This window comes from Daktulosphaira vitifoliae, unplaced genomic scaffold (genome assembly GCF_025091365.1).
Source record: "Daktulosphaira vitifoliae isolate Bord-2020 unplaced genomic scaffold, ASM2509136v1 Scaffold_1, whole genome shotgun sequence".
Taxonomy (NCBI): domain Eukaryota; kingdom Metazoa; phylum Arthropoda; class Insecta; order Hemiptera; family Phylloxeridae; genus Daktulosphaira; species Daktulosphaira vitifoliae.
This window is the reverse complement of record NW_026099572.1, coordinates 54,180,591-54,207,920: the sequence shown is the minus strand read 5'-3', so window position 1 is coordinate 54,207,920 and position 27,330 is coordinate 54,180,591. Positions and strand designations below refer to the sequence as shown.

The window sequence follows — 27,330 nt, the reverse complement described above, 5'->3', positions numbered from 1 at the left end:
AAAAAATTGAAAAAATTTCGAAAATTAGCGATTTTTAAATTTGTAATTTTTTTGGAGGTTTCCCCCTTTTACGGGGAACGAGGGAATTTTTTTCAATTTTTAAGGGTAATGTCTTCGACTAGATACGATTTGTGATCTTTTGACGTATCATTGAAAGAAATCGGTTCGGTGAGAGCTGAGAAAAAGTGGTAACAGACACAAAAAAAAAAAAAAAACACATCTTAGTAAAACCAATACCTTCTCAGCTTCGCATCGAAGCTAAATATTCCATTTAGGTACAATATCTTATCACAATAATAATTATACAATATATAATTTTTAAAAATTACTTACTATTCCAAGGTGTTATTTAGCTTTTTGATTAGTTACTTTAGATTATAAACGTTTTTACATTGTTAAATAAGAATTAGATTAACGTTTTCTATATAAGAAAACTTACCGTTATCTAATGTACTATATGTCTGGGTCTTTGTATTATTTGTATGGCATATCACAGTAGCACTATCTTTTACTGAACTCCCTACTGGACACTCGCATTGAAATCCTTGTAACATACGAAATTCACCCTAAAATGAAATCCTCACGTGAAATGAGATTTTACTGTTTTAATCATGATAGCTAAAACTGATTTCTTTTTAATAAAATATGACATTATTCTCACAGAAGTTTTGAAGAAAACACTAAGAACTATCATAGTTAAATTTCTCTTATAACCTCATAAATAATATAAATAACTAAAATATATTTTACCAGTCATTTTAGGCTTAAAATATGCCAAATTTATACTTTTTAAACCAAAAATTATTTTTAATTGGTTTAAAAGCAAATATATCACGAAAAAAAATCTTTAACTGCTTTAAAGTAAAAATTTAATGGCTTATATAAAGGAAGTAGTATATTTTAAAGTAAATAACAAACCAAACTTCACTGATAAATATTACTTCAACTTAATTAATGTTTTATTTACTTAGTAGTTGTAAATTGGCAACTAAAAAAATAATATAAATTTAAATAATTATTATTTAAATTTCTTAAGTAAATATTTATATAAAGTAGAGTATTTTTACCTATTTTATTTGAAGATTATATAAAATATTTAATAATCATATTGGTTTTACGTTATGATAAAAGTTAATTGATTATCTGATGGTATTTTATATGAAATTCATTATTTTATATCTATTGTACATATTTACACTACAAATCTTTTAGGTTACTTTTGTAACTTAAAAATCAGTATTGTGCTAGACTCGATTTAATACGTTGACACAAATCTATTAAGTTTGTATACAATTTTAATTTTATAAAATCTACACTATTAAAACAATATATTCACTAATTTTAATTTATAACATTGTTTTAGATGACTCTCCCACAGATGATCGGTGCAAACGTAGATCGCGGCTATTATCCGAGGGTGAAGTGGTGCTTTTGGAATCGGTTGCCCTTTGTGGAAAGCGACTTCCAAACGGTCGATTTCTTACAATGCATAAACGTAGGCGGAAAAAACTTACCACCAGATCTCTGTCCAATGATACCGCACCAGCATTGTTGGACGATATACACCACGGCCAAGTTCGGGTAAGCGTGATTAAGTAATTTCGTTTAAAAAGATATTTTGCTAGTGTTTAAATTATTTTTGTTTTACGTTAAAAAAAACTACGCTACTAATGAAATGGAATTCTTGAAATTCTATGACTTTCATGGATTGTGCCTATAGTAAAATCTTTATTGCACTTATCTCTTATATGTATTTAAATTTCTAAAAGTAGACTAAATAGATTGCGGAGATTTTTTAACCTGTTCGCTTTGCATTCTATTCAAAATTGAATCATTTATTCAAATAAATAAACTCAAAAGCTTAACTTACTCGGTATGCAAGACGAGCTTCTTGTATAAGTATTTGAAGTAGGTAATAGAAAGCATCCGTGTTTATTGATATGCCGAAAAAATTACTTTTTTTCGTTCCCAATCCAATCTGTTATATTCGTTCGGTCCCTTAATCCCAGGGATTAAGGTTTTCAAACTATGGAATTCTCACCATTCAAGTCTGACTCAATTCTCTTAGGAATGGCTTGCCAACTTTTTTTTGACTTATAAAAGAACATGTTTTACCCTGTTATTAGACATAAAAATTGTTAACTATATTTTAAAAGCTTATTTATATCTATAAAAATAGATCTGTGTTGAAAACGCAAATTAGTTTTTATGTAATTATCTTTTTTGTTTAATTTTTTTAATTAAAGCGATGTTTCATTATTTTTTGACAATTTTCAAACAACGTGCACAAAGTATAACAACAAAAAGTTGGTCCCTTGTAACGTTAATTGTAAAAGGTATTAATTTAATTAGAAGTTTTAACAGAAAAATACTGTTCGATAAACAGTGTAAACATTTTTCTTTAGCTTTGGTAATTATTCATTATTAATTAAATTTTATGTATATTCTCTTTGAATTTCTACTAAATAAATCATCATACTTTCAATAATTTCTTAAGGGATTTTTGAAAATTATTAATTATATTGTAAGATGTATTTGTAATTATTTTACACTTAAAACAGTCGAGTAGCATTAATTAGGTCAGATATGAGTAATTTTTCCGTTGTTCCTTTTTTATGCTTCCATAATAATTGAATTTTAATTAAATTATTCAAAATTTAGAGTATTTTTATATTTTCAGGATTATTTTTAAATTAGTTTGAAGAATTATAAATACGAAATAAATTTTTCCGTTTTAACCTTAATTTAATTAATCTCAATTTAATTATATTTTCTTAAAATAATTCTTATAGAATTTAAACTTATTTCTTTGATTGTGGTACTTCAATAAATTTTAGAATGTTTTTTAAATATACTATACACAGCACGATTCAAATATCATATTAGTTTATTAAATGTTATAAATGCAAATTCATTTTTAATCGTCATTAATTTCTTTATTAAAAGTGTTTTTTTTTTTATTTTATTTTAATAAGTAATTTTTGAACAAATTTTTTATTTAAAAACCATTGGACTCATTAAAGTGATTCAATAAATTTCACATTAACACTTTTTAAGTGTTTGTTTTACACAAACTAAATAAATTATTACTTGAAATAAAGGTATACTTTAGAATATGAATTAACCTAACCTAACTGAATAACATTTGTTTAGGCGGTTAAATTAACTTATGTTCATTTATAATAAAAGTGTTTCTACATTATTTGCATAGTTGTGTACAACTAATTATAGCGAGGTGCTCCGATTTAAATAAGCTATATATTATCAAACGTGAAAGATAATCGGAGTAACGAGTTTTGTGTAAAATAGAATCTCGGCCTATTTTATCATATTAAATACAAGTTGTCAGTATCGAACATGGCGTGCAGAGGAAATGTAAATACACACTGCTATTTATATTGCTCTGTTCTAAAAACTAAATCGTCTACGAATAAGGGTTGTTAAGTATTATAGCCCCTCCCATCACTGATTAATTCTCTTTATGTTGGAATTAATTATAACTCGAGGCAAGCAACTGGAGCGTTGTAAACATTTTCGTGATATCCTGTCAATACTATACCAATCAGAGGTATACGTTTACTCTTTGATGTATTCTGCGGTATAATCCTTTTATATTTAATCTTATTACAAGAAATTACTAAATAACCGATAACATTCACTATTTGTAGTTGATTCGCAATCCTAAAATATTATTTATGAACTTTTAATTTCATCGGAATACTATTTTCAATTGAAATACTGATTTGTTAATATTATTCAAGTGCATTACAGTATTTATTAGCTTTTAAATCTCCGTGTCGCTTAAGATAGACATCTATCAACGTAATATGTTTAAATTCGCTCAAGGTGTGTGTTGGATTCATTTATGCTGTACTTAAAAAGTAGCGCAATATATTAAAGGACAAAATATGCTATGCAGTGTTATTTCAGTTTAAATTAGTATCTTTAGTCTTGCTTATTACTTATGGTAAAATTATATTTTCTATGGTTAATGAATACAATACATTACTCGCATAGTTTTACTGTACGCTTGTATACTTTGAAACAATCCGTTTTAATATCTGTATGCTTCTGAAAATGTACCCACAGTTGATTTGTACACGGCTTCTTAGCTATTTGTTTGTCATCTATAATTACCCACACGAATAAAATCAGATTGTCAAGGTGAAACCGTCAAATTTAATTTAATAAATTTTAGTATTAGTTTAAATTAATAATTATTACATCAAAATAGTATGATAGAGAAATATTAATATATTTTAAAACGTTTTATTGCGATCAAATATTAAATTGTTTTGACAACAATAAAGTTATATTATTTAAAACCTTTTACAATTACTTTTCCCACGACTTATTAGTGTTCTTTGCTAATCAATCATTTTCTAAAGTAAGTTTACTTTTAGCCAAAGTTTCCATAAGTTTAACGCTACAATGGTACAAAGTTCAGTTAAATTGCACACAGGTTTCTGGAGAATGCGGTTGTTATAATAGGCAAAAGCCCACTCTATATACTTCAAAATTAAAAGTCATAAACTAAAGCGTGACACGAGTTGTTGAAAATGTGTATACCTAATTAAGTGGGTTAGAAGATAAACTTAGATGAACTGTATACATCGTTTAAGTACAAATTCTTGTGGGTTATTTTAACCACGGATATATGATGTTGAAACTTGGGTGGTATTTGTAGTATTGCCTCTATCGCCTTTCAGATAATTTACTTAACTGGTCTAATTAAATGGAACTATTTCTGGAATTCTTCTATATTATAGTAAATTAAGATTTCAAGAATATCTCCAAACGTTTCCAGAATATTTTTTAGCGAAATTTATTGTCAAATTATTTAAGATGAAAAATAAATAAAGATCATAAAAGTCTACTTAGGGTGAGGTATCATAAAATCAAATGCAACTACTCTATAATGCGAACAGAAATAACTTTTATTGATGATTTAACAAAACTAACAATAGTTAGGTTACATTAAAGTTTTTCAGTCTTATAGTGGTCCTTCAACAAAGTAATAAAGTAGTATATTTTTCTACTTAATAGAAAAGCACCTGAATCAAATTTAGATTTACTTTTAATATTTTGTCATGTTTTTGTGATAGAACTATCAATCGTTTCCAGCAATTTTGATTAGTACTGTAACAAAAATTGAATTTTTTCTATAAGTTGTAGACAGATAACTCATATAAGCCCCTCGACACACTATTTCAATTTTTACTAAGTTACACAGTTTTATATAATCAAACTATATAAATCAAATTTATGGAATAATTTCTCCTAACAGTGCGTATTAGATCACTTCAGTCCGTATTATTATGATAATCAAAATGACAACATGATTTCATGTTAAGTTTTCTTCTAGAGTGAATGAATTTTTATACAGCGCTGAACTAACACAGTTAAATGTAAATGAATTCATTATAAATATATTTTTTCGTGGATTGAAGTGAACTACAAGATAATAATTAACTGTACCTTAATTTTATTAAATTTATTTATTTTACTTTGTTGAGTTTTAAAATTTTATGATATATACAATTTTTAATACTAAACAAAAATATAACCAACATTTATATTTTGATGGAAAATGCCACTAATAATAATTAAATTTATGAACTCATACTGACATTTTTTTCAAATTATTATTTTTATCGTACACAAATAACGTGTTTTATTGCTTCAAAAGCTTTAAATTTTTCTAATAGTAATCTAATATTGCATTTTTTTTTACAGTGTGTATTGAAACATGTATGGAAATGGCCATTCAACGCTTTTGCGTTAGATACAGCTACAGGGGGTAAGTAGAAAATGTGGTTTTAATTATTATTATTTCTATGACGTAGACAGGATTTCTAAAGGGAGATAATGACTTTTTTTTTGTTTATCGCGTACTCTTGCTAGGACCAAAGTCATGTAATTTTAACAGTATTGTTTTACCCATAAGGTAAACTGTAACACTTTAGCCTCTTCCCTTAGCTATACCAATATCACGTTACGAAAGTTATTTTATATATAGATCATATCAAGGTTATGTATTTAATTTAATTATTTTTAGAATATATTTTTGTATTTTAATAAATAATTATTATTTATTGTTATATTTATAGTTATATATATAACTATATCATCAATACTTGGAAAATAGTTTTATAATTCTTTACGATAAGATCTCAAGACATATTTGAACACTGTAAATTGGACTGAGTCCTATTGAATTTTTCAGTTTTAATTAAAATTTTATAATTTAGATACTATTCAATCGTCATAATAAGTATGGTAAATATAAATTCAGAAATTCTACTGAAACGTCGACCATTTTAAATTAACCACTAATTATTATTTAATTTCATAATTTCATTTTATTTTATTTATATCCGCAGTTATGGTATGAAACATTGTTAAAGAAACAATTATGCTAACATGTTTATGGTAAGAGCCCTAGAAATCATAAACTCTACAAAATAAAAAACAAGAATAGAACAAATTTTATCTCTAATACCTTTATATTATAAAATAACTTGTGTATAATAAAAGGTTTAGAAACTATAGCAAGTTTGAATTAAAAAATATTTTATATCACGAAACTGAAGGTTTTTAAAGCATTTAATAAACATCCTCTACACGAATGACGAATAATTCACCATTCTTTCAGATAAAATTTATTTTTAAAACAGAGATATTATATTGAAAATGTCTCATTTTATATTATGAACATATTCTCTAATCTTCATGAAAATTTTAAAAGTATTATAAAAATCTTGAAAATCTTAGTCGATAGTCTATCAAAAGTAGTTAAATTTCTAAATCAAATTAATGCAGTTAAAAACCTTTCCTATAGGTTACTGACAAAAATACAGCAAATATTTAAACCAGATAAATATAATTGAAATATTTTCCTTTTTTTTTTTACAGGAAGATCACTACCAGTACTTTGCGTTCATCTTTTTCATTGGTATGGTCTAATGGAATATTTCAAACTAGACGTAGTTCAAGTGTGGAAACTTTTTAGTAAGTAATAAAATTATATTGATATATTTTTATGAATTGAATATTAAAGTTTCGCTCAATTAGTTTATCGACATTTAAAATTATCAAAATAATATTCAATAGTATAGAGTATTTTTATCATTTAAAAATACTAAATATGTTGATGAATTTTAATTACCTAGTTTAATTGAAAATTCCATCGAAAACAACATGAAAACTTTACAAAAGTTTGTTGTTAGCTACCATGATGTTATATATGTTAGCTACCGGTAGAAGTTCTATATCAAACAAACTTTAATTCGTACAGAGCTTTTACCCTTTTAAAATCAATATAAACAAAACTCATTTTAGTCATGGGTTGTATAATTAAATATTATTGCCCATCCACTAACAAGCCTATATTTGCGTTTTCATTTGAATTATTCTGATGTAGGATTATAAAGCAATGAATGGTCTCGTTTTAAGCTTCTATGTTTTTACTGAATATACCACATAGTTATTAATAAATAAATGTGATAACGTTAATTGTTTGTTCTTTTTATTATATAAAATAATAAAATTATTAATAATAATAATGTATAGACATTAAAAAATGATCTTTTAAATTGATGTCCCAATATAATGAAACATTATAACAATAATGACCTTGCTGCCGAATCATTATTTCAAGACATAGATTAGTAATCTTTTAATATAAGATCCATATCCTATTTAAATGTTATACTGTAACATTTAAGTATGAAATATTTTTTAAATAACATCACTGTATGTTTATTACAACATTTGTTTGCTAGTATATGTTACACTCGTTAGAGGTAAATAAAGTTTTCAGTGGAATATTAAAAGCTATATCGATTAATTGTAGAAAATATTCTCGAAACTCGTTTTATTGTATTCAATTTTGTAGAATGTGACATAAATCTATACTTATATTCGTCATGCTGATTTCAATTGAATTCAGAAGAACTCATTATGGGTCTGTATTAATGAAAACTTCCTTTGAAGTCAATTGATGGAAGTAAAATATGATGGATAAAAATTTCATACAAACTATATTTTAAACTTTTTATTCTTCATGTATACATTACCATTTCAATTTATAGTCAAGCCAACCATTACATTTTTTTTTTTATGTTATTATTAATAATCATGTCTAACGTTTCCTCAAAAACTTATTACTTGTACAAGAAAAGAAGAAAACCCTGTACAGCTAACCGCAACGGAATCGAACTTGGACACCGAGACACAACGCGTTACCGACTGAGCTAGGTCATTCGCCTAAATAAATTAATCTAAATTTTTCATTGATTTCTTTTGATTAATAAACATCAAATTATATGATTTTTAACAAACAATATATGTTAGCGGTATAATCAGAATTTCATAACGAGGTGCATAGTAAAAAAAAACTGTTTTTCTTTCATTTTCTTTTTTTATGCTCATCATTTTATTTAAGAGATGAATATTTCTGTCAAATTAGGGGTTGGGTTTATTTATTAATTCGTCATTTATTCATTAAATTTAAAAGTAAGCATAAAAATTTTATATATTTAATAAGTTTCTTTTTTATTTTATTCAAAGTAATTTAGCTGTTTTATAGAATTTTTATTAAAATAAATTTCTATAAAAATAATAATAAACTACATTAAACTCAAATTAATATTACTTACTTTTTGTTAAAATGAATAAAAAAAATTAAACGGTAATAAAATGTATAAAATAAGAAAGAAATAAAATATTTTTTGCTCAGTGTAAGTAGTTAAAAAATAATTTTTTTTATACCATTCTTAAGAATTTGTTGAAAGAATATTGTCTGTTAGTATTTGGTCACGGTAAATAATGAACTTGTCTGAATTTGTATTTAAAGTAATTTCTAAAAGTACAAAATACTTCATGGTACTAACAATTTTCATCAGAGTATCGCTGCATCATTGTTTTACAATTTTAGTGGGCGACAGGTCTATCATTGTAGTTGACTAAATACCGTGTGTTCAAAGAACGCCGAAATCTTTTCAGATGGTAGTTAGTGTCGGATTTCAATTTTAGTAGGTGACGCCGAACTGCACGCTGTTTAAAACACTGAGTCCGCGCCAAATGAGCATGATAAAATATGATAGTGTTATAAATTTGAACGTTTGTTCAAAATTTAATGATTTTTAACGCTTAACAAGAATCAACTAAACTGTTTTTTCGCTAATAATCTTAAACGGCTGTCTGTTTGGGTGATATTCTGCAAGCATAAACTTATGATAATGTTGTTAATTGCAATAATATGTGGTTTTCCTTATTAAAAACATTGTATTACCAATTCACTCTTTAATAAGCTTCACCAGACAAAGTAAGTCTTCATTAACGTGCTTCGATTCATTTAATTAACGACATAGTCATATGCAAATGCCGACGGCTAAGTTTGCTTACCTCCTCGTTATTAACCTTTAAAAGGCGCGTTTTACATATTCATTTGTATGTCGAAATCTAATATTGTAAAACAAACAATACTCACGCATTAAAATTACTACTGAAGTCGCCTTCGGTAGACTATGAAACGATAACAGAAATACAAACAGAATAATGGAAAAAAATTGGTGTTTTGAATAAGTATTTTAGTAAACAAGGTCATTTCACTATCATTCATCTATAAAAATTAACAACTTACTTGTTCTTGCATACATATATAACTAAAAAAATTAATGATCCAATCAACTAGAATGATACTAGAACTTATAAAAATGTTGTTAATGTGATTATGAGAAGTGCAAGTACAAAACTATTAAAATTTCATTATAATTAAATGCATTACATTCTTATACAATATTTCTTATTTTGTATAACTTTCTTTCGTTAATAATGTATCTTCCTTGACACATTTCCGACTGACAACATTACATCATGATAATCTCATTAGATTTTAATTAATTTTGTCATAACATTGATCTAATTAACGCTTTATTAAACACATTTTTGCTAAAAGTAAAATCACTTTAAAAGATTATTTTTTCTAGTACAGTTTAGATTTTAGTAGCCGTTTTTGTATTTTAATGTTAATCTCGTTAACGCATTATCTTTCGCAATAAAAACGTGCATATTGTAAGTAAATCTGTGCAATATTGCTCGAAACACTCGCTGACTTAATGTCTAAACGTTACCAGTGTGGTTTATTGCGGTAACAACTCGAATATTATTATTTGCATTCACGTTTTTACAGTCGAGCAGATTTATACGTTTTATTTAACACGTTCAATATTAACAAAAGTGAATTGAACTGTTTAATAACAATATTATTGCTATTAAGATAAACCCATCGATCTTTATGTTTTCACACGTGGGATTTGTTTGATTTATAGGTCTAATAGAAGAAGGGTACCACAGCACAAATCCTTACCATAACGCTATTCACGCGACGGATGTGACACAGGCGATGCACTGTTTCCTACAAGAGGACAAGGTCAGTATTCTAAACACTTGTATGGGTTTTCTTATTTAATCAGTCGTCACTCATCAAAATGATCAATGTTTAGAATTTTGCATTTATAACCTTGTGCTTGTTTCTGTGTTGAATCATTTTACTAGTGAGATAATAATTTAGTGAATTTTCAACACACTTTATACAGTGCCGTCTAAATATAGTTCTTTATAACAGGAAAATTACCTCGTGCAATTTAAACGAATCTAATTTATGCTCTTACATTTATGTATTCTATTAATGACAACGAAAAATACTATTGCGCGTGTGACAACCACGTATTTTAAAATTTTCTTGTAGGCGTCTCAAAGTAAATATGTCAATAACTATTGAAAAAAAAACTAAAATTATTTAAGGAGAAATAAAATTTAAAAACAGGTCCAGTGTTTTTTGTAAACTTGCATTTTATATTTTTTTTTTTTGTATTTTGGATCTTTAAAAAAAAAAAATTAATTAAAATCTAAACTATTATACTAGTTATTAGTCTACTGTTACAGCAATTCTTTAGGTTATGGGTAAAAAGCGATCAGTCGAAATTCGATTAATTTATGTTTATCATAGGTATAGAATACCAATCTACTTTCATTAATTGATATTTTTAGCGACTAAAGGGAGATCCGTTTATAATAAATCACTCAATTACAAGCAAAATAAATAAATGTTGAAAAAAATTATGTACTATTAAGCTATTAAGTACTTTTTAGCTTCGTCCTTTGTTAAATATAGGGATGTCAATTTAATTTCATTTTTGGCACCATGTATATTTAACTAGCTTATAAAACAGAAAATTATTTAATTAAGAAAATAACTGGTAGATAACAACTTTTTGACTATTACTGCGGAGGTTATTATTACATTTTTTTACGTGGACGAAAGGAGTAGTGTGACCGAGAAATGTCTAATGATATAAATAGTCGTACCCGCGCGTCACTCCCAGTCTACTTTTTAAAATCATAATAGCTTTTAAAGTACTAATCCAAAAGTTGTTGTCGACCCATTTAAAAAAATAAGTTTGATATCTCTATTTGTTATAAATAATAATGCTAAAATTAATTAATAGCTGATTAATCATGAAATAAATGACTAAAAATACAAAAAAAAAAATTGTTGTGATTATAATATGGAGTGGCTTATAATAAGCAAATTACCTATATAGTTATGCAAAGATCGTTTATTCAAAAACTTAAATATAAAACAAATATACATAAATAATATTAATAGTGTTCTGTTGGGGTTAACAAATTTGATCACTTCTCATCTATTATTTGAATTACCCTCAATTACTATCAACCAAAATCTATCAAACACAAAATTACACTAATAAATTTTTATCGAAAGCGAAATATAGAATTAATTGTTTAATTATTGGCACAGTAAAGTGTTTTTATATTTGTTAAATTTTTTTACGACAAATATTCCTGTCATCATTTTTTATCTAGAAGTACTAGAGTAAATATTTGTAATTTATTATATGGCACCACTCATTGGCACGCTAATCAGTTTTTAGCAGTATAGTTTAATAATTTATTAAAGTATTATATAATATTTTGATTTTTTAATCAACAATGAGATTTAATAAGGAAACAAAAGCCTACTTTACAAAAACTCCAATACATTTTAAATATAAAATTTGCCAAAGACTGGGAAACTGCCAATGAATGGTACCGTTACACTTATGTGATAATATCAATATAAATAATAAAACGCATTGCATAATACCACGCGTTCAGGATGTGTAAAAAAAAATTATTCGTATTAATAATATTACAATGTCTTCTACTAAAAGTTTTTAAAAGTGACACAGAAATAAAGATATTTGAATCATTGTATTATTATATTCAGATCAAAAACTTCCTGACTCCATTGGAAATTATGGCATCTCTCATTGCGGCTGTCGCTCATGATCTCGATCACCCTGGCGTCAATCAACCATTTTTGATCGCTACCAGTAATCATCTTGCTACACTATATGAGGTAAAACATTATTGTTAACCATAACTTAATATCTAGAATAACTGATTTTTTTTTTCTGATTTAGAATACTTCAGTTTTGGAGAACCATCACTGGAGATCTGCAATCGGATGTCTTCTGGAGAGTCATGTTGCAGAAAAACTTAGTCCTATTCGCCGCGAGTTGGAATCTCAGATAAGTTCATTGATTTTAGCTACGGACATCACGAGGCAACCCGAATTTCTTCAAAAATTTAATGTAAATGATTTTAATAATTTTTTTTTTATAAATATTCTAATGATATTATATAAATACTTTTTATAGGATCATATGGAAAAAAACGAACTAGATATGAATGATCCTAAACTTCGTCATTTCATTTTACAAATAGCACTGAAATGTGCAGATATATCGAACCCCTGTCGTCCATGGGATGTTAGCCGTAAGTGGAGTCTTAAAGTGTGTGATGAATTTTTCAGACAAGGTGACTATGAAAGGCAATTAGGCTTACCAGTCACTGATATCTGTGATCGATATAACAATACTGTGCCAAAAATACAGACTGGTTAGTTTTCTTTATTTAATTTATAGTTAATTGTTTTTTGGTTTAAAATTTAAACTTATATACAATTTTGAATAAAAATATAATGAATCGTATTCATTTCAATATTAATTAATATTTTATTAATCGCTATTTTTTTTAATTCTCCTTCAAACTTCATAAATTATTTTGTTTAAAATACAAATTCATTAATACAAGAGTATTTAAAAAATATAACTTATTTAATTGTTGTTAATTTCAGTGTTTTTTAAGTTTATGGTATTGCCTTTGTTTAACTTATGGCACAAATTCCTTGATACTAAACTATCTCACTCTATGATGACAAATTTAAAAGAAAATCAGCGTCGTTGGGAAGCCCTTCGTCAACAAGAAAATGCTGAAGAACAAATGACTGATACTTCAGAAGCAGATACAGTTGCACAGCCTTCATTAGCTCTAGGAGAAACGTTCGATCTAGAACCCGAATCTCTTAGCCGTCGTGGTTCATTACCCGCAGTAATGTTAGAAACTGTTGACAAAATGGGTCGTCGTCATTCTGTGCCATTGAATTTAGCACGGGCAACCCAAGTACCATGTACTATATTTAGAAGGGAGAGTGTTACTTCACCATCTACACTTATGGTTCAAGCAGAAAACAGACGAAGATTTACATTAGGCCAAATTCCTTATTTAGAAGAAGAAGAAGAGGGTTTGAGTTTATCACTGGGATCATCTAGAAGTAGTGGCCTTCAAAGATCATCAGATGGTGGTAGTTATAAAGATGATCGCCCAGTTAGTGCTGAAAATCTCATACCTGAACCTAGTATAGCTACGATAACAAATCCAACAGAAGCAAGCCGTTTATGTAATGTGATACATGGAGTTACTTCCCCAGTTCTTCAAATGAATCGTGGCCTTACTCGTCAACAGACTTTCCCTCCAATTCAACCTTATGTTAGAGCCAGATATCTCTCTACTGGTGGTGAAATAGTTCCATCTTCATCTTCTAGTGGTACCTCAACATCAACAACATCAAGCAGAACTGGCTCAACAAGTAGTGAGAGTTATGGTAGTAATGGAATAAAACGAGATTCAATTCTTGACACAGACAGGGTGTTTAAACTTGCTAGATTTTCAGAAAAAGAAAATGTTGACCCAGTAACACGAACCACTTCAGAAATAAGGCGTAATAACAATCATATGAGTCAAGTAACTTAAATTTTCTGGCTTTTTAATGAACTATTTACTAATTAATTATTTTTTAACTTAATACATTTAAAGATTTTGACAAGGAGACGGGGTTCTGCTCCTGTTGAAACAATAATAGGTGATTCCTCGGGCTTAACTACAAAAGGTATTGAAGCAATTCCTAGACGTGGATCTGTGCCTTCAGATTTTTCTAAACAAAGTAATATATATATATCACTAATTTAGGCAAATATTTATTCTTTTTTTGGTTTATATGTTTGATTTAACTAATTTTTTTACTAACTTTTTGTGAATGATTGTGATCACAACGCTTTATTATCAATGTACATATGCACTTGAGGTTAATGCATGGCTTTCTATCACAGGTGCCTTTTTAAAGGTGGTGGCCACAGGTCCGCTTAGCACGAATGGTCGCAAACAAGATGTGAGGCGTTCATCGCTACCATATGATTCTAATATTGGGTTATCCAGCTCACCTCTTATTTATACTTCTTATCCAGGTGAGATAAATCACTCCTTAACAAGATTAAGGGAAATTAGGATAAAGTTATAGATCAAAACATTTTCAACCCATTAATACTTTAGCATCTGTTTTAAATTCTTTTAATAGTGATGGGTTCATTTTATTTTTTTAATGCTAATAATATTTAAAAGAACTTGTTATTGTAATATGATGACATTAGTTTCCAGTATCGAAAAATAATACATTATATAAATAAATTTTATATGTTTACATTTTAATTTAGCTGTTATTTTATTATTATAAAAATTAAATAAAAACATTTTTGCACACAAATGGAACTTTTAATATTTAATATTAGTGAATATTTTAGGTACATATTTTAATATTACAAAAAAAAACAAATTAATAAATGTGTAGTTTGTATTTTATGTTATATTATTGTGATTAAAAGTCTAAAATAGAACATTTTTAGGTTTAATGCTTTATTTCTCAAAATTGAATCAATAATTTGGAAATAATAATAACTTAAGTGTTCAGGGAAAAAATTGTAAAAGTTCATTTTTTTATATTGTAATTCATTAGCAGTAGTATCGAGTAATCAAATCCATTTAATAAAAAACATTTTTATTTTTCTAATATTTAAATGTTTCTTTTTGTTTTATCATTAAAAGGATATAAATTAAATTATTATTCTTTTAATGATAATACACAAACATTGAATGAATGAAAACAAAATTATAATTTTTACAACTTTTTAGGTATTTTAATATGATGTTCGCTATTTTTTTTTTTTTTTTGCTTTCCTGAAAAATGTACAGAAATAAACAATTACCATTTTTCCCCTATATTTTTCATATTTTTAGATAAAAAGTCTATAAAAATATACTCTAATTAACTTGAATTTTATTTTAATATTTGTACTAAGCTGATAATTTTATTGAAAAAAAAATTTTTAAAGATAATTTATTAGAAATGATATTTATTAAGATAGTGCATGAAAATGATTATTTTTGAATGTTGGACATTATATTATTACAGTTATTGTATTATAAATTTTAATTGATTATTAATTAATAGTATTCTTTCATATTAATTTTTCTATTAGTAAGGGGGTCGTCCTGGCCTAATAGGTAGAAATGTATGTTTCATCGTACGGGGTTCTAGTTTCAATCCCCAGGGTGCCAACAAAATTTTTCATATGATTTTCTCATTGATAGTGTCTGGCTTCTGATACAATCTGGCCAACATGTGAAAGAGGAACACCTTCTCTGTAATATGTTAAGTTTGGAAAATAGAAAGATGTAAAACTGATCATTTTATTTAATTTTTTTCATTAATTTTTCTATTAGTAATATTATTTGTAAATTTAGTTTCAATCAACTACCTTATTTTAAACAAATTTTCTTAATTCCACTTGTTAATTGTGGCATCTCTCTTTAAAACTATTGAACATAATGTGTTCAAGCCTCATTGTAGTTATACACTTATAAATTTTTTATAAGTATAGTAGTATTACTTATAATACTAATAATATTCTACTTCATTAAGTTGTCACTATTATTATTTACAGTATAGTGTAGTAATAAAAATAATTACAGTAAAATGAAATGTGTTTTAGAGAGAAGGGGGTCAGATGGTAGCCGCCCTGGTAGTAGAAGGAGACGAAGGAAGTCAATAAAACGACGTAGCTCTGGAGGTCTTGATGTTTTACTTTCAACTGGCCATTCTATGGACTCATTTTTAGCACATCGACGTGGGTCATTACCAGTTGAAATTTTGGCTACATCTTTCTCAGGTAATTTTTTTTTTTTTAACATTTAATTAACCACTTACTGTTGAAAATGTGTAAATATTACTTAAAAAATCAAAATTTTTACAGGCCCTCATTGAAGAAACAATCACATAATTTATGCATTGTGTGTAGACTGACATTATAAATATTGGACGATTTAAAAATTTGCACATAGAAACTTATTATGTATAATAATGATATTTGTAAAACTTTGCAATACTATATAAGTTTATTCAAGCTGACTAATAATGAATCATAAATAATATATGGTCTTCCCGTCAATATTTTTCCTAATAATTAATAAGTAATGTATAATTGGTATTAAGTCAAATACTATGAATTAAGCTAAATTTCTTCATCATTGACCAAATCTCAATATAAATAAATATATAGTATTCTTTTTTAACTTTGTACATACTCATACTTCGCAAATCGTAAAGTTGTGTTTTTCAATATTAATATACAAATCTATTATTTGTAAAAAATTATTTTCACCATCTCTATCTGTCTATATGGTACATATCATGCATTTTTTGACAACCATCATTGCCTTTTTTATATCCTTAATTTTTAAGCTTTACAGGTTACTCATATGCTATTCTTGAGTGTCATACCTGTTACCCTATAACATTCAGGGTATTTGCATATACTAAGTATTCAGGGTTAATTACCCTATCAATATTACTTTGTCACATAATGAATAATTTCATATGTATTTATTTTTTAGTACCAGTTGTAATATCAGTTTTATTGTTATAATCTAAAAAAAATTGTGTTGATCATTATTCAATCTAGTATAGTTTTTCAATTATATATATTAACTTATTAACATAAATAATATCTAATGAAATCTTCATTCTTCCTTTTTTGACTAGGTTTCTACTTTTATTTAATATTAAGAAACACAAAAGTTCACTGCCATTCTAATTGATACACTTGATTGTAATATTAAATATATTGTGTAAAATTCGTAGTGTATAAACATTAAATTATTATTTTTTAATTTTAAGTTTAGAATATCCTTATTTCCTTTAATTTTATTTGTAATGGTATTTGTTTGCATTTAATTGTGTCGAAAAGTGCCAAATTATCTATCCAGTATTTTAAAACATTAACTTTCACAAAATATAAAAGACCTAAGCTATCAAATTAACTTCTGGTTTCTAAATTCTAGTCAAAAGTGTAGTAATACTAGTAATATAAAAATTTTTTTCATTGAATCTCTTATGCCTAAATATTTTAAAACAGCAGTTTAACAACATTTCAAATTCTTCCATTTTAAGTAAAAGATCTGTAACAAAAGGAAAAATATATTTATGTACCTATTTTCTTTTATTTTTATTAAATATTAAGGTCAACGCCAATGGAAGCAATAATGTATTTTTTTTTTCTTATATTCAACTCATTCCCCATCAATCAAATTTACTAAAAGGATATTTTAAGTATTTTGGGGTTTGTAATTTTAAGACTAATGTTGATTTAAAAATTAAATTCTTTCTAATTACTATTAATCTAAAAGTTAAAACAATACATTTTACCATGATAAATTATATATTCATTTATATCAAACTATATCAAAAAATATGCTTGAAATAGTAATGTACACTATTCTTGCTTTTATACTTATGTACTTTATGTATAATACTAAGAGTATAAATCCGTTTCTTATAATCTACAAACATCAATGTTTTAATAACTAATGTTACATTAACACTAATAATGGATAATAAATCCTATAATTTATAAATAAAATTGTCTGTTTATATACATATATTTGTAAGTAAACAAATTGTAATTCATAATTACTTAATAATGAACTTATAACATGTTATATATTATTAAAAATGTTTTTTTTTTTTAAGGCAAACATCACAAATTTTGTTTTAGTGTCAATTTTTGTTAAATTTGTAATAGTTATTGTAATTAATTTATATTTATTTAATTTTTTGATATTGTTTATTATAGTTACTTAAAATTTTTATTAATTTGTGTAGGATAATAGGAGAATGAATGTTGTGTTAATTTGTTACTTATTTGTAAAATTATCTTATTTATTTTCATTTTTTTTATTATTATGTATACTTAATTTTTTATAGTAGTTGAAAATAATGTTAATAATTTGATAAAATAGGTTTATTATACCTTATCCTAATACTACTACAAATAATATATTATGATAATCAAACTTACCATAATTATTATTTGTGTAATAAACACTTAATGATTTTACTGACTGTCAACAAAATACATTTTTTAACAAATTTATATATCTTTATTTATTTATGTTAATTTCTAAAACTTTGATCACATATAAAGAGCAATCAAAAAGTAATTTGCATTTTACCTTAAAAATAGACCATTTTAAATAACCAAAATTTTTCTTTTAATTTGGAAGAAGACATCAAAATTTTATTTTTCTAAATAACCATCAAGTAGAGGATTTTTTTGTAATGCTGTGAAAATTGAAAAATAATTTTATAATTTCAACATTAAGTTAAATATAAAAATGTTGCATCATTAAAACATGAAACAAAAAAAAATTGAATAACGTTTTAATATTAAAAAAAGTAAACATAAAAATAGTATAGAGTTTAAATTATTATAAAATAATTAAAAATATTTTTAATCCAACCCTGCTTTAGAATCCCAGTTCAATGTGGTCGCTTTTACCTCAACACCATAAGCGTCCTATAACTCTTTAGCCAGATATATTTTATTGATCTGAAATAATGAAAGTAAAGTGTAGAGTCTAGCCTATTAAAAGGATATTCTTATTCTCTTTAAAATGTTGAAGAGGATCTTTGGTTATTTTTTCAATCGTTATTAAAGTAATTAATTGCCTATGATAAAAGCTGCTTAGAGTAGTGAATAATATTTCGAACCTTCTTAACATTAAATGTAAAAATATAGTAACATTAAAAGAAAACAATTTATCCACGTCTTGAAAAAGATATAAAAAATTATTACCGCCTTTTCAAACTCGCCTATTACTTTCTGGTTCTTATATATTCCCCCTCCTCCAACACTAGTCTGACTATTATCAATTCTTTTTTCCGTCTAATTTCTCCTAACTCCGTTTAAGGGATGACATCAGTGGCAGCATCCCGCATGAGGCTGCGTTGATAGTAATTATCGGGGTAATATAATTTTCTCTTCAATCTCTTTGGTCTAAATATTATTAACAATGGCTCTCCAACTCTTGCGAACCGTCCTCCTTATGAAGACATAGCCATTGATATATCGATCATGTCTCCTTCTCTATTCTTATCTTTATCTTGGGTCATCCATGACTGTACTTAAAGTAGCAACCACTTTTTTATTATTATCTCCTATACACAACCCTATCTAATCACACAGTTGATCCTTCTCGCGTTATTTCTGCACTTAAATTCAACTTCATCAAAGTTGATTGGTGCTTATATTCTGCCTACATCGCTGCTTATTTGCCCAACTTTTGTCTTTCTTCTTCTCCCTTATCATATTATAATTCTTTTATTACTATTCTATTGAAAGCCACGAATGCCTCTATACCTATTCTCAACACATCCAAAAAAATTTTTCCTCCTTCCCCTATTTAGATCAGTCAACAAAGGAAAAATGACGAAAAAAATTCCCAACCAAATTTTTTTTTTTTAAGTTCAATTAAGATATGTATAATGATATACTAATAGTCCTCATTGATTGGAATTGTGCTTTTTTTTACAGCCTTACAAAAGTTTAATAAATATGACCTTTTATAACTTTTTTAAAAAATATTTAATTTACAAAAAAAAGTTAGGTACAAAAGTTCTTTTAATTTTTTCATTTAAACAAATATTTTTCGAGTTCCATTACATTTAATATGAGTACTAAAATTTATTTTCCATTTTCGGTTACTTTTTATCATGTTATAATTACAATAGACACAATGTTATAAATGCATATCTGTGAATTTATTTATTTATAGTATCATTAAAGTGTAGTGTATATTAAAATACAACCGATAGAGTAGGTAATTGATTTGACGCTATATTGTTTAAACCCAACTAAACACTAAATTGAACATTCCCAAAGAACAATTATATTATGTCAATTGCCACCGGAATTTCTGGTAATGATAAAGGTAATTGCCATAAAGCGTATTACCCTTTAGTCAGGTGCTGGAGCTGGTAAAAATAGGAGCTGCCGAAAAACAGGGCTTAAATGTTCTATTATATGTGAACATTGCAAAGGTCAATGGCGTACAAATTCAATAGAAAAACCCAGCACAGGGGGGTCGCGGCACAGTTGTGACGTGGTATAGTTGGATCAAGTATAATGATATCTGACAGTGATTAAAATCACTATCAAAAATAAACGCTTCGATGCAAATCTTTAGATAGTGTTTAATTTTAAAAAAATTGGTGTTTTATTCCAAAAGCTACTTGATCTGCTGGTTCCTTAATATCTCAATTAAGATAAAGTATGTCGAATGAAAAAGGGTTGTTTATTAAAAAATATTATTTCTCATAAAAAAATTGTGTGGATCCATAAACTTTTCAATAAGTTATAGCATTATAAAGTTAAATATAATATAAATAATAAAATCGAGAATTTACNTAGCATTATAAAGTTAAATATAATATAAATAATAAAATCGAGCATTTTTACACGAAAATAGCATTCGGTAGCCATTTTCGCCGTGAAGAAAAGTCCAGAGGTCAAATTTTTTTTTTTCAAATTAAAGTATATTACATTAGCTTTAATTTAAGATATATATAAAAGTGTCAGACCNGTATATTACATTAGCTAGGGTTCCTTATTTCTAGTTTTTTTTTCCTTTGCATTGCGCTGGCCTAATTTCCTCCGTCGTATTACTAGGACATCTTGGGGATTCCACCCCTCTTTCCTTTTATTAATTTTTAACTCTATTATTCGCACCTGTTCCAATTTTGTCCTATCCAACCCTCGCTGGTTGCACTATTTAACTACTTGATTATGTATTATTTACAATTCAAAATAGCAATTTTTTAGAATAGATTTTAAAAAATCATTTGGTGAAAGAAATTCTCATTAATGTTTAGTAGTTAATTTTCTGTAACATTTTAAATTTTATAAAAATTTGAATATTTCTGCATTTATTCTACGGTAACAAACGCTGATTATTTTTTATAAAATAAATATAGTTTAGTAAACTAAAAAAACATGCTTTTAAAGCACATCAAACTAAAAAATTAAATTTTTTTTTTAAATTAATTTAAATTAATTAAATTAAAAATTAAAAAATAATTTTTAAAATAAGCTTAAAATAATAATGAACGTAAATTACTAGTATTATTGTAAAAAAAAACGTAGGGCGCTTATTAATTCTATGCACCTTAGAAGCATGTTTTTTTAGTTATTAAAATTATATTTATTTTTCACTTTTTAGATTTTTATGACGTCGCTCGCTGTCACAGTCACATAGTGTTTATTGTCAATTATGACTATCAATAGGTATAATTTCTGTATTGGCAGTTATTGTATTTATAAACTTACAACTGTGTCTTACTACTATTGATAATAAAGGCTATATACATGTGAATATTGTCATAAAAATTAATTAGCTACCCGTATTTGTAATCCCTTATGTATAACACATGTACAGAGTGTTCAGTAAGTCAGGAAACGGGTTTCTATTGTTCTCATTGTTTGTAACAATAAGAACAATAGAAACCCGTTTCCTGACTTACTGAACACCCTGTATACTTAGCTACACGATTTCCATGAATAAAATTTTTTATTGTACCCTAACCTTCGAAATCTGGGTCAGTGTTAATATTATAANAAAAAAATTTTGAACCTTAAAATGTTTCTATTTCATTATAAAGAATAAAAATTTGTTTATATATATATTGATGATACACTCGCATGTACGGGTACGAAAACAAAAAATAAAATTATACAGAAATAGTATTATCGATAATATCAATATCAATAATACTCGTCACTTCCATAACATAGGATATTTATACATTATATTCTTAGAAACACATTATCGTTTTCAAAAAAAAATAATTTAAAGAAACATTTCAGAGAAATAGTCGACTAACGCGTAGTGTTGAGTTATAATTTTAGAAATTTTTATCATATACTTCTTAAATGTCATTGACAACAAAAATAATTTTTTTTTTATTGTTTTTTTACCCGATAGCGCATTTTTTATAATTAAAAACATGAAAAAACACATTATGTTCTAGAGCCTATAACTTCACATACATATAAGCTATCACTGTGGAACTAGCACTATTTTACTTGTATTAAGTAATACTTCAATTTCATTCTTAAGTTTATGAATTTTGAATTTTTTTTAACATCGAAATTTTGATTGAAATTTTTTAAATTTTGCTGTATTTTAATAGCAAAATTTGGAGGTCAAAAAATTTTTAATTAAAATTTTTTTTTCTTTTCAGAAACTTTTAGTTATGTTCTTTCAACCCATATCATATTTGAATCGATTTATAATTTTTTTTGTATCGTTTTACGGTCTAGAACACGCGTGGTTTTCTGAAAATAGTCAATTTTATCAACTCATTACACAAAAGTGACTGAACGAATTTTTTTCAATTTTACATTGTACTTTCCTTTAGGCAATTAAAACGTCTGGTGAAAATTTGATAATACAGAAATAATTTTAACGCCACTTATAGAAGTTACAAAATTTATAATTTGCGTATTATGGAAAATCCACAAACTACGTAATTTTCAACACTTAATTTTTAGTTTTTGCATTTATTCTACACGAAAATAGAATACTACATGCCATTGTAAGCAACTATTTTTTAAATTATTGTTATTGTTCAATACTAATGAAAGTATAAAACTGTCTATGAAACAGTTTTCTTTATTATACTTATGGTTTTCATTTTATCATATTACTCATAGTGACTTTTGTATCAATTTCTTCGTGAATATACAATGTTAAAAAGTATTTAAAACTGGTAATCTATAAATGTGTAACTTTTATTGTTGTGACTAGTAAATTGTATATTAATAAAATCGATTTCAACTATTGTTTTTGATTATAATTAGTTTAAATTTATTATTATGGTGCTCAGTTGGTTTAGCAGTGAGCGAAGTGTATCACAAATCTTTTTACGATGTTAATGATCAAATATTATTAAATATTTTCGATTTTATGATTCGACACATAAGAATTTTAAGTCTGTTGCCTAAATAGTCAGTTTCAATAATTCGTGAAGAGTTTGGTGTCAGAATACTTTGTGAAAAAATTAGTCGACGTTCATGGTGTTTTATCTGACATTGTCGTTCAAAAACTGTTCGAGAAATTCATTTGAAAGTAGTAATAAAAATGTTGGTGACTTTTATCTTTTATAATGACGATTATAGAAGAATATATCCCGGTATGAAAAACGTCATGAATGTAAGAGATGCTGATGGTAAAAATATTATTAAACAGAAAAGATTGATTCTGTTTAACTAAAAAGAATTGTATATAAATTACAAAACGGATAATCCAAATAACAAAATTGTTTATCTAAATTTGCTGAATTGAGACCTAAATAGTGTATTTTAGCTGGAGCAAGTGGTACTTAATAAACAAAAACAATAATTTTAAAAACAGTTGCTTACAGTGGCATGTAGAATTCTATGTAAATACTATGTAAATTTGAAAAAAATTCGTTCAGTCACTTTTGTGTAATGAGATGATAAAGTTGACTATTTTCAGCAAACCACGCGTGTTCAAGACCGTAAAACGATACAAAAAAAATTATAAATCGATTCAAATATGACATGGGTTGAAAGAACATAAGTAAAAGTTTCTGAAAGAAAAATAATATTTTTTTTTCTTCTGGTACTTTTTTGGTAAAAAAAAAAAATTATTTTTATTGTCAATGACCTTTAAGAAGTTTATGATAAAAACATAAAAAATTTCTGAACTATAGCAACACACACGTTGAAATTCGCTTATTTAAACATTTTTTCAATTATTTTACTTAAAAATGTCATAACTTTTTCAAAAATAACCAAATTAATATAATTTTTTCTTATATAACTACATGATGACTTTACCTATCATCTAATATATTTTTTTATAAATCTAACCATTTACCTGCCCACAGAAAGGGATTCCAAATGTCAACTTTTTAAAAAAAAATTAACTTTTTCAACTTAACTTTTGAAAGTGTTCCGGAAATAATGACACTTTAAACTGAAGCTTATATAATATACTTAATTATGAAAAAAAAAAATTTGGTCTTTATTTTGTCTTTACGATGAAAATAGTTACCGAATGCTATTTTTGTGTGAAAATTCTCAATTTTATACTTAATATTTTTAACTTTATAATGCTATAAATTATTGAAAAATGAATGGATCAATACAAATTTTTTTATGAAAAATAATATTTATATTCCTCTTTCATTGGACACACTATTTTTAAAATAACACCATATCCCTTTATATATTTATATATTAGATCATGTAGCTTTTGGAATAATAATACTACGATGATGTTATCGTAATCATTGTTTACACAAAGTAATTTTTATTCTTGATGACGGATACGTATTAAAAGTTGTAGCGTATCCTCATAAACTGATTTAAATTAATTTATGTTACACATAAAAGATTTTGGACTAAATTTTTAGTCCAAAATCATTTAACTTTGACACGACTTACGTCGCAAAAATGTGGTCGACACTGGTTTTGAGGGTAGAGACCCGTGGGCCGTTTATTAAATGAGCTTCAACAGATTATTTTAACAAAAATAAAAAAAACCGAAAAGATAAACACAGTAATAATGATCTTCGCATAATATCGCGGCACTTTCGCTGGCGTCGACGACGCAATGTCCGGCGTGTTCTTCGGGCGACAAAAGGTTAGCAGCGTTGTAGGCGACGGTGCGCGGGTGCGGTTCGGTTGGTGACGTTGTCACTTTTTACAACGGCAAGGAGACTCAACGTATCATTTGCGGCGGGTCGTCGTCGGCCGTGCGGCATTTTGCTGGACTTTGCATCGTAGCGTATAAAACGCGGTGTTGGTCAGTCAAGTACTCATAGTAGGGCTTATAAAGGTGGCACGAGTCGCGGGGTATCGTGTATAACGAAGCGACGCGGGCCGTGTCAACTTTAACAAGCTGTAACAGACGAACGGTCGATCGGAAAAAAAAAATCATAAGAGCAAAGTTGTTTGTATTTTTATTTTTAATCCTAATAAAAAATTCAAAATAGGCGTTCCCATTTAAGAAAATTCAAGTTCATATTTTTTAACCTTGAAGGGATGAAAAAAATCATGTTCTTTCTACATATAATTTGTAGAGTTTTTTGAATCAAACAATATCTTCCTTGCCAAAAATTGAAAATTTTCAATAGTTAGCAAGAAAACCTTAATGTATCACTCTGTATATATATATATATTCATGTACTACACATATAAATCATAAAATTTGCAATCAGGATATAAGAAAATAGGGGATCATGTAGCTTTTGGAAAAATCCACCAAGTTTTTAAAATTAAACACTATTTACGGATTTGTATCGAAGCGTTTTTTATTATAGTGATTTTAATCAATGTCAGATACTATATTTGACCAAACTATGCCACGTCCCCACTTTGCTGGGTTTTTTGTTTAGTTTAAACATTTTTGATAACTTTTACACAAATGCGTAAAACAAATATCCCAAATACTAATATTTTATACAGTTATGTACTGTCAAGAATAATTTTCAGTTAACAAATAATTTAAATGTTTTAATTATAAACAACAGGTACAACTAGAGCAAAAATTCAAGAGTGCTTAAAAGGTTTACAAAGCTGACGAACTCCATCCCCCATATCCACAAATCCACCACTTTAATATAGATGGCTGTGTAACCGAACTAACGATTGTGGTTAATTGGTGACTAAGTATTGAAATGTTCCAATATACTCACAATAACATTTTTATCTGCTAGCAGAATAATATAAATATAATGCAAGATAAGAAAAAATAACTGATATAGATAAAAACGAATATTATATTCGTATAAATAAAAATACTTAGTTGAAACTATAGTCATTAAAATTCAGGGTAGGTACTAGAACCTGGAGGTGCTAAATTCAAGTCTGATGATGCTAAAACACTCCCAATAGTGGCGCCACTAATTAATATTACGATAAAGATAATTAGAATAATATGTTGTTATAATTTTTTAGGTAACAAGTAAAAGTAATTTTTAATCAAATCGGAATTATATTTTTATTGAATTAAGGCAAAAATTCGGACTTCACATTATTGGTTTCGGTAATAAATTTTTCAACTAGTTGCAATATCTGATCTAAAATAGGATCATCAGTAACCAAATACGTGTAATAAGCAGCAACACAGTACTTTGCAAAAGGTTGATCGTGATATGATTCTGGTACTTTGTACATCAATTTTTTGACCATAAAATTTGGCGTATGAGTACCAGAAATGACATCATTTAGTAACTCGACAGTGTATTTCCGAAAATATTGGTCAGATTCAATTTTTCGTCTTTCTGAAAATTATAACTTTAAATTAATTTAATAATATTGCTTAGATAAAATTAGTTTATTTTTGATGATTTACTTATATCTGAATGTGATGGTGGTGAGTATTCACGATCTGTGCAAGTTAAAAATATTAGATAATTTAATTATATTGAAAAGATAGTGATCAAAGTTTAATTACTTGAATAATATCCTTTTGTTTTATCTTCATCCCAAACACAAGGTTTTAAAAAGCCATAATGTTGTAAGCAATCATTCATTATTTGATTTCCTTTTACAAGTCGCAAATATATCAATATTTTCATATCACTATTTTTCTCAAACTGAAAATATTTTTTATAATTAAAAAGAAAAAATAAAAAGCAGTATAATGTAAATATTTATACTATAGTTTGTAATTATTGTATGATCAAAAATATAATTTAACTTTGAATAATACAATTTTAAT

The 27,330-nt window shown here is 26.5% G+C and overlaps 3 protein-coding genes across 10 annotated transcripts in view; 1 reads left to right on the top strand and 2 right to left on the bottom strand.

Moving 5' to 3' along the window:
• LOC126894902 (high affinity cAMP-specific 3',5'-cyclic phosphodiesterase 7A-like) overlaps nucleotides 1-17,098 on the top strand; it is a 78,291-nt gene extending 61,193 nt beyond the window's left edge. For 6 of the 8 annotated variants that reach the window (XM_050666236.1, XM_050666237.1, XM_050666240.1 and 3 more), the window contains exons 3-14: nucleotides 1,364-1,581; nucleotides 5,737-5,800; nucleotides 6,916-7,011; nucleotides 10,335-10,435; nucleotides 12,296-12,427; nucleotides 12,492-12,662; nucleotides 12,729-12,969; nucleotides 13,208-14,154; nucleotides 14,227-14,353; nucleotides 14,520-14,654; nucleotides 16,236-16,412; nucleotides 16,497-17,098. In XM_050666236.1, the coding sequence (XP_050522193.1) occupies nucleotides 1,364-1,581; nucleotides 5,737-5,800; nucleotides 6,916-7,011; nucleotides 10,335-10,435; nucleotides 12,296-12,427; nucleotides 12,492-12,662; nucleotides 12,729-12,969; nucleotides 13,208-14,154; nucleotides 14,227-14,353; nucleotides 14,520-14,654; nucleotides 16,236-16,412; nucleotides 16,497-16,507 (2,420 nt within the window). In that variant the 3' untranslated portion in view covers nucleotides 16,508-17,098. Of the gene's footprint in view, nucleotides 1-1,363; nucleotides 1,582-5,736; nucleotides 5,801-6,314; nucleotides 6,433-6,915; nucleotides 7,012-10,334; nucleotides 10,436-12,295; nucleotides 12,428-12,491; nucleotides 12,663-12,728; nucleotides 12,970-13,207; nucleotides 14,155-14,226; nucleotides 14,354-14,519; nucleotides 14,655-16,235; nucleotides 16,413-16,496 lie in introns of those variants that run through there. The other 2 variants (XM_050666241.1, XM_050666242.1) reach the window with 2 other exon arrangements.
• The window catches only part of LOC126894920 (uncharacterized), a 383,474-nt gene that overhangs the window by 341,822 nt on the left and 14,322 nt on the right, over nucleotides 1-27,330 (bottom strand). The window lies entirely within an intron of this gene.
• On the bottom strand, nucleotides 26,582-27,233 carry LOC126894933 (uncharacterized). The gene is made up of 3 exons (XM_050666312.1): nucleotides 27,064-27,233; nucleotides 26,962-26,997; nucleotides 26,582-26,890 (listed from the first exon to the last, which is right to left on the bottom strand). Exons 1-3 carry the CDS (start codon nucleotides 27,185-27,187, stop codon nucleotides 26,616-26,618), a joined length of 435 nt encoding a protein of 144 aa, XP_050522269.1. The 5' UTR covers nucleotides 27,188-27,233; the 3' UTR covers nucleotides 26,582-26,615.

Excerpts from the sequence above, each read along its gene's own strand:
- LOC126894933 (XM_050666312.1), bottom strand. The coding sequence starts at position 27,187 with ATGAAAATATTGATATATTTGCGACTTGTAAAAGGAAATCAAATAATG. Across the intron at positions 26,998-27,063 it reads AACAAAAGGATATTATTCAA|ATCGTGAATACTCACCACCA; the intron begins GTAATTAAACTT and ends TAACTTGCACAG. Across the intron at positions 26,891-26,961 it reads ACCATCACATTCAGATATAA|AAAGACGAAAAATTGAATCT; the intron begins GTAAATCATCAA and ends TATAATTTTCAG.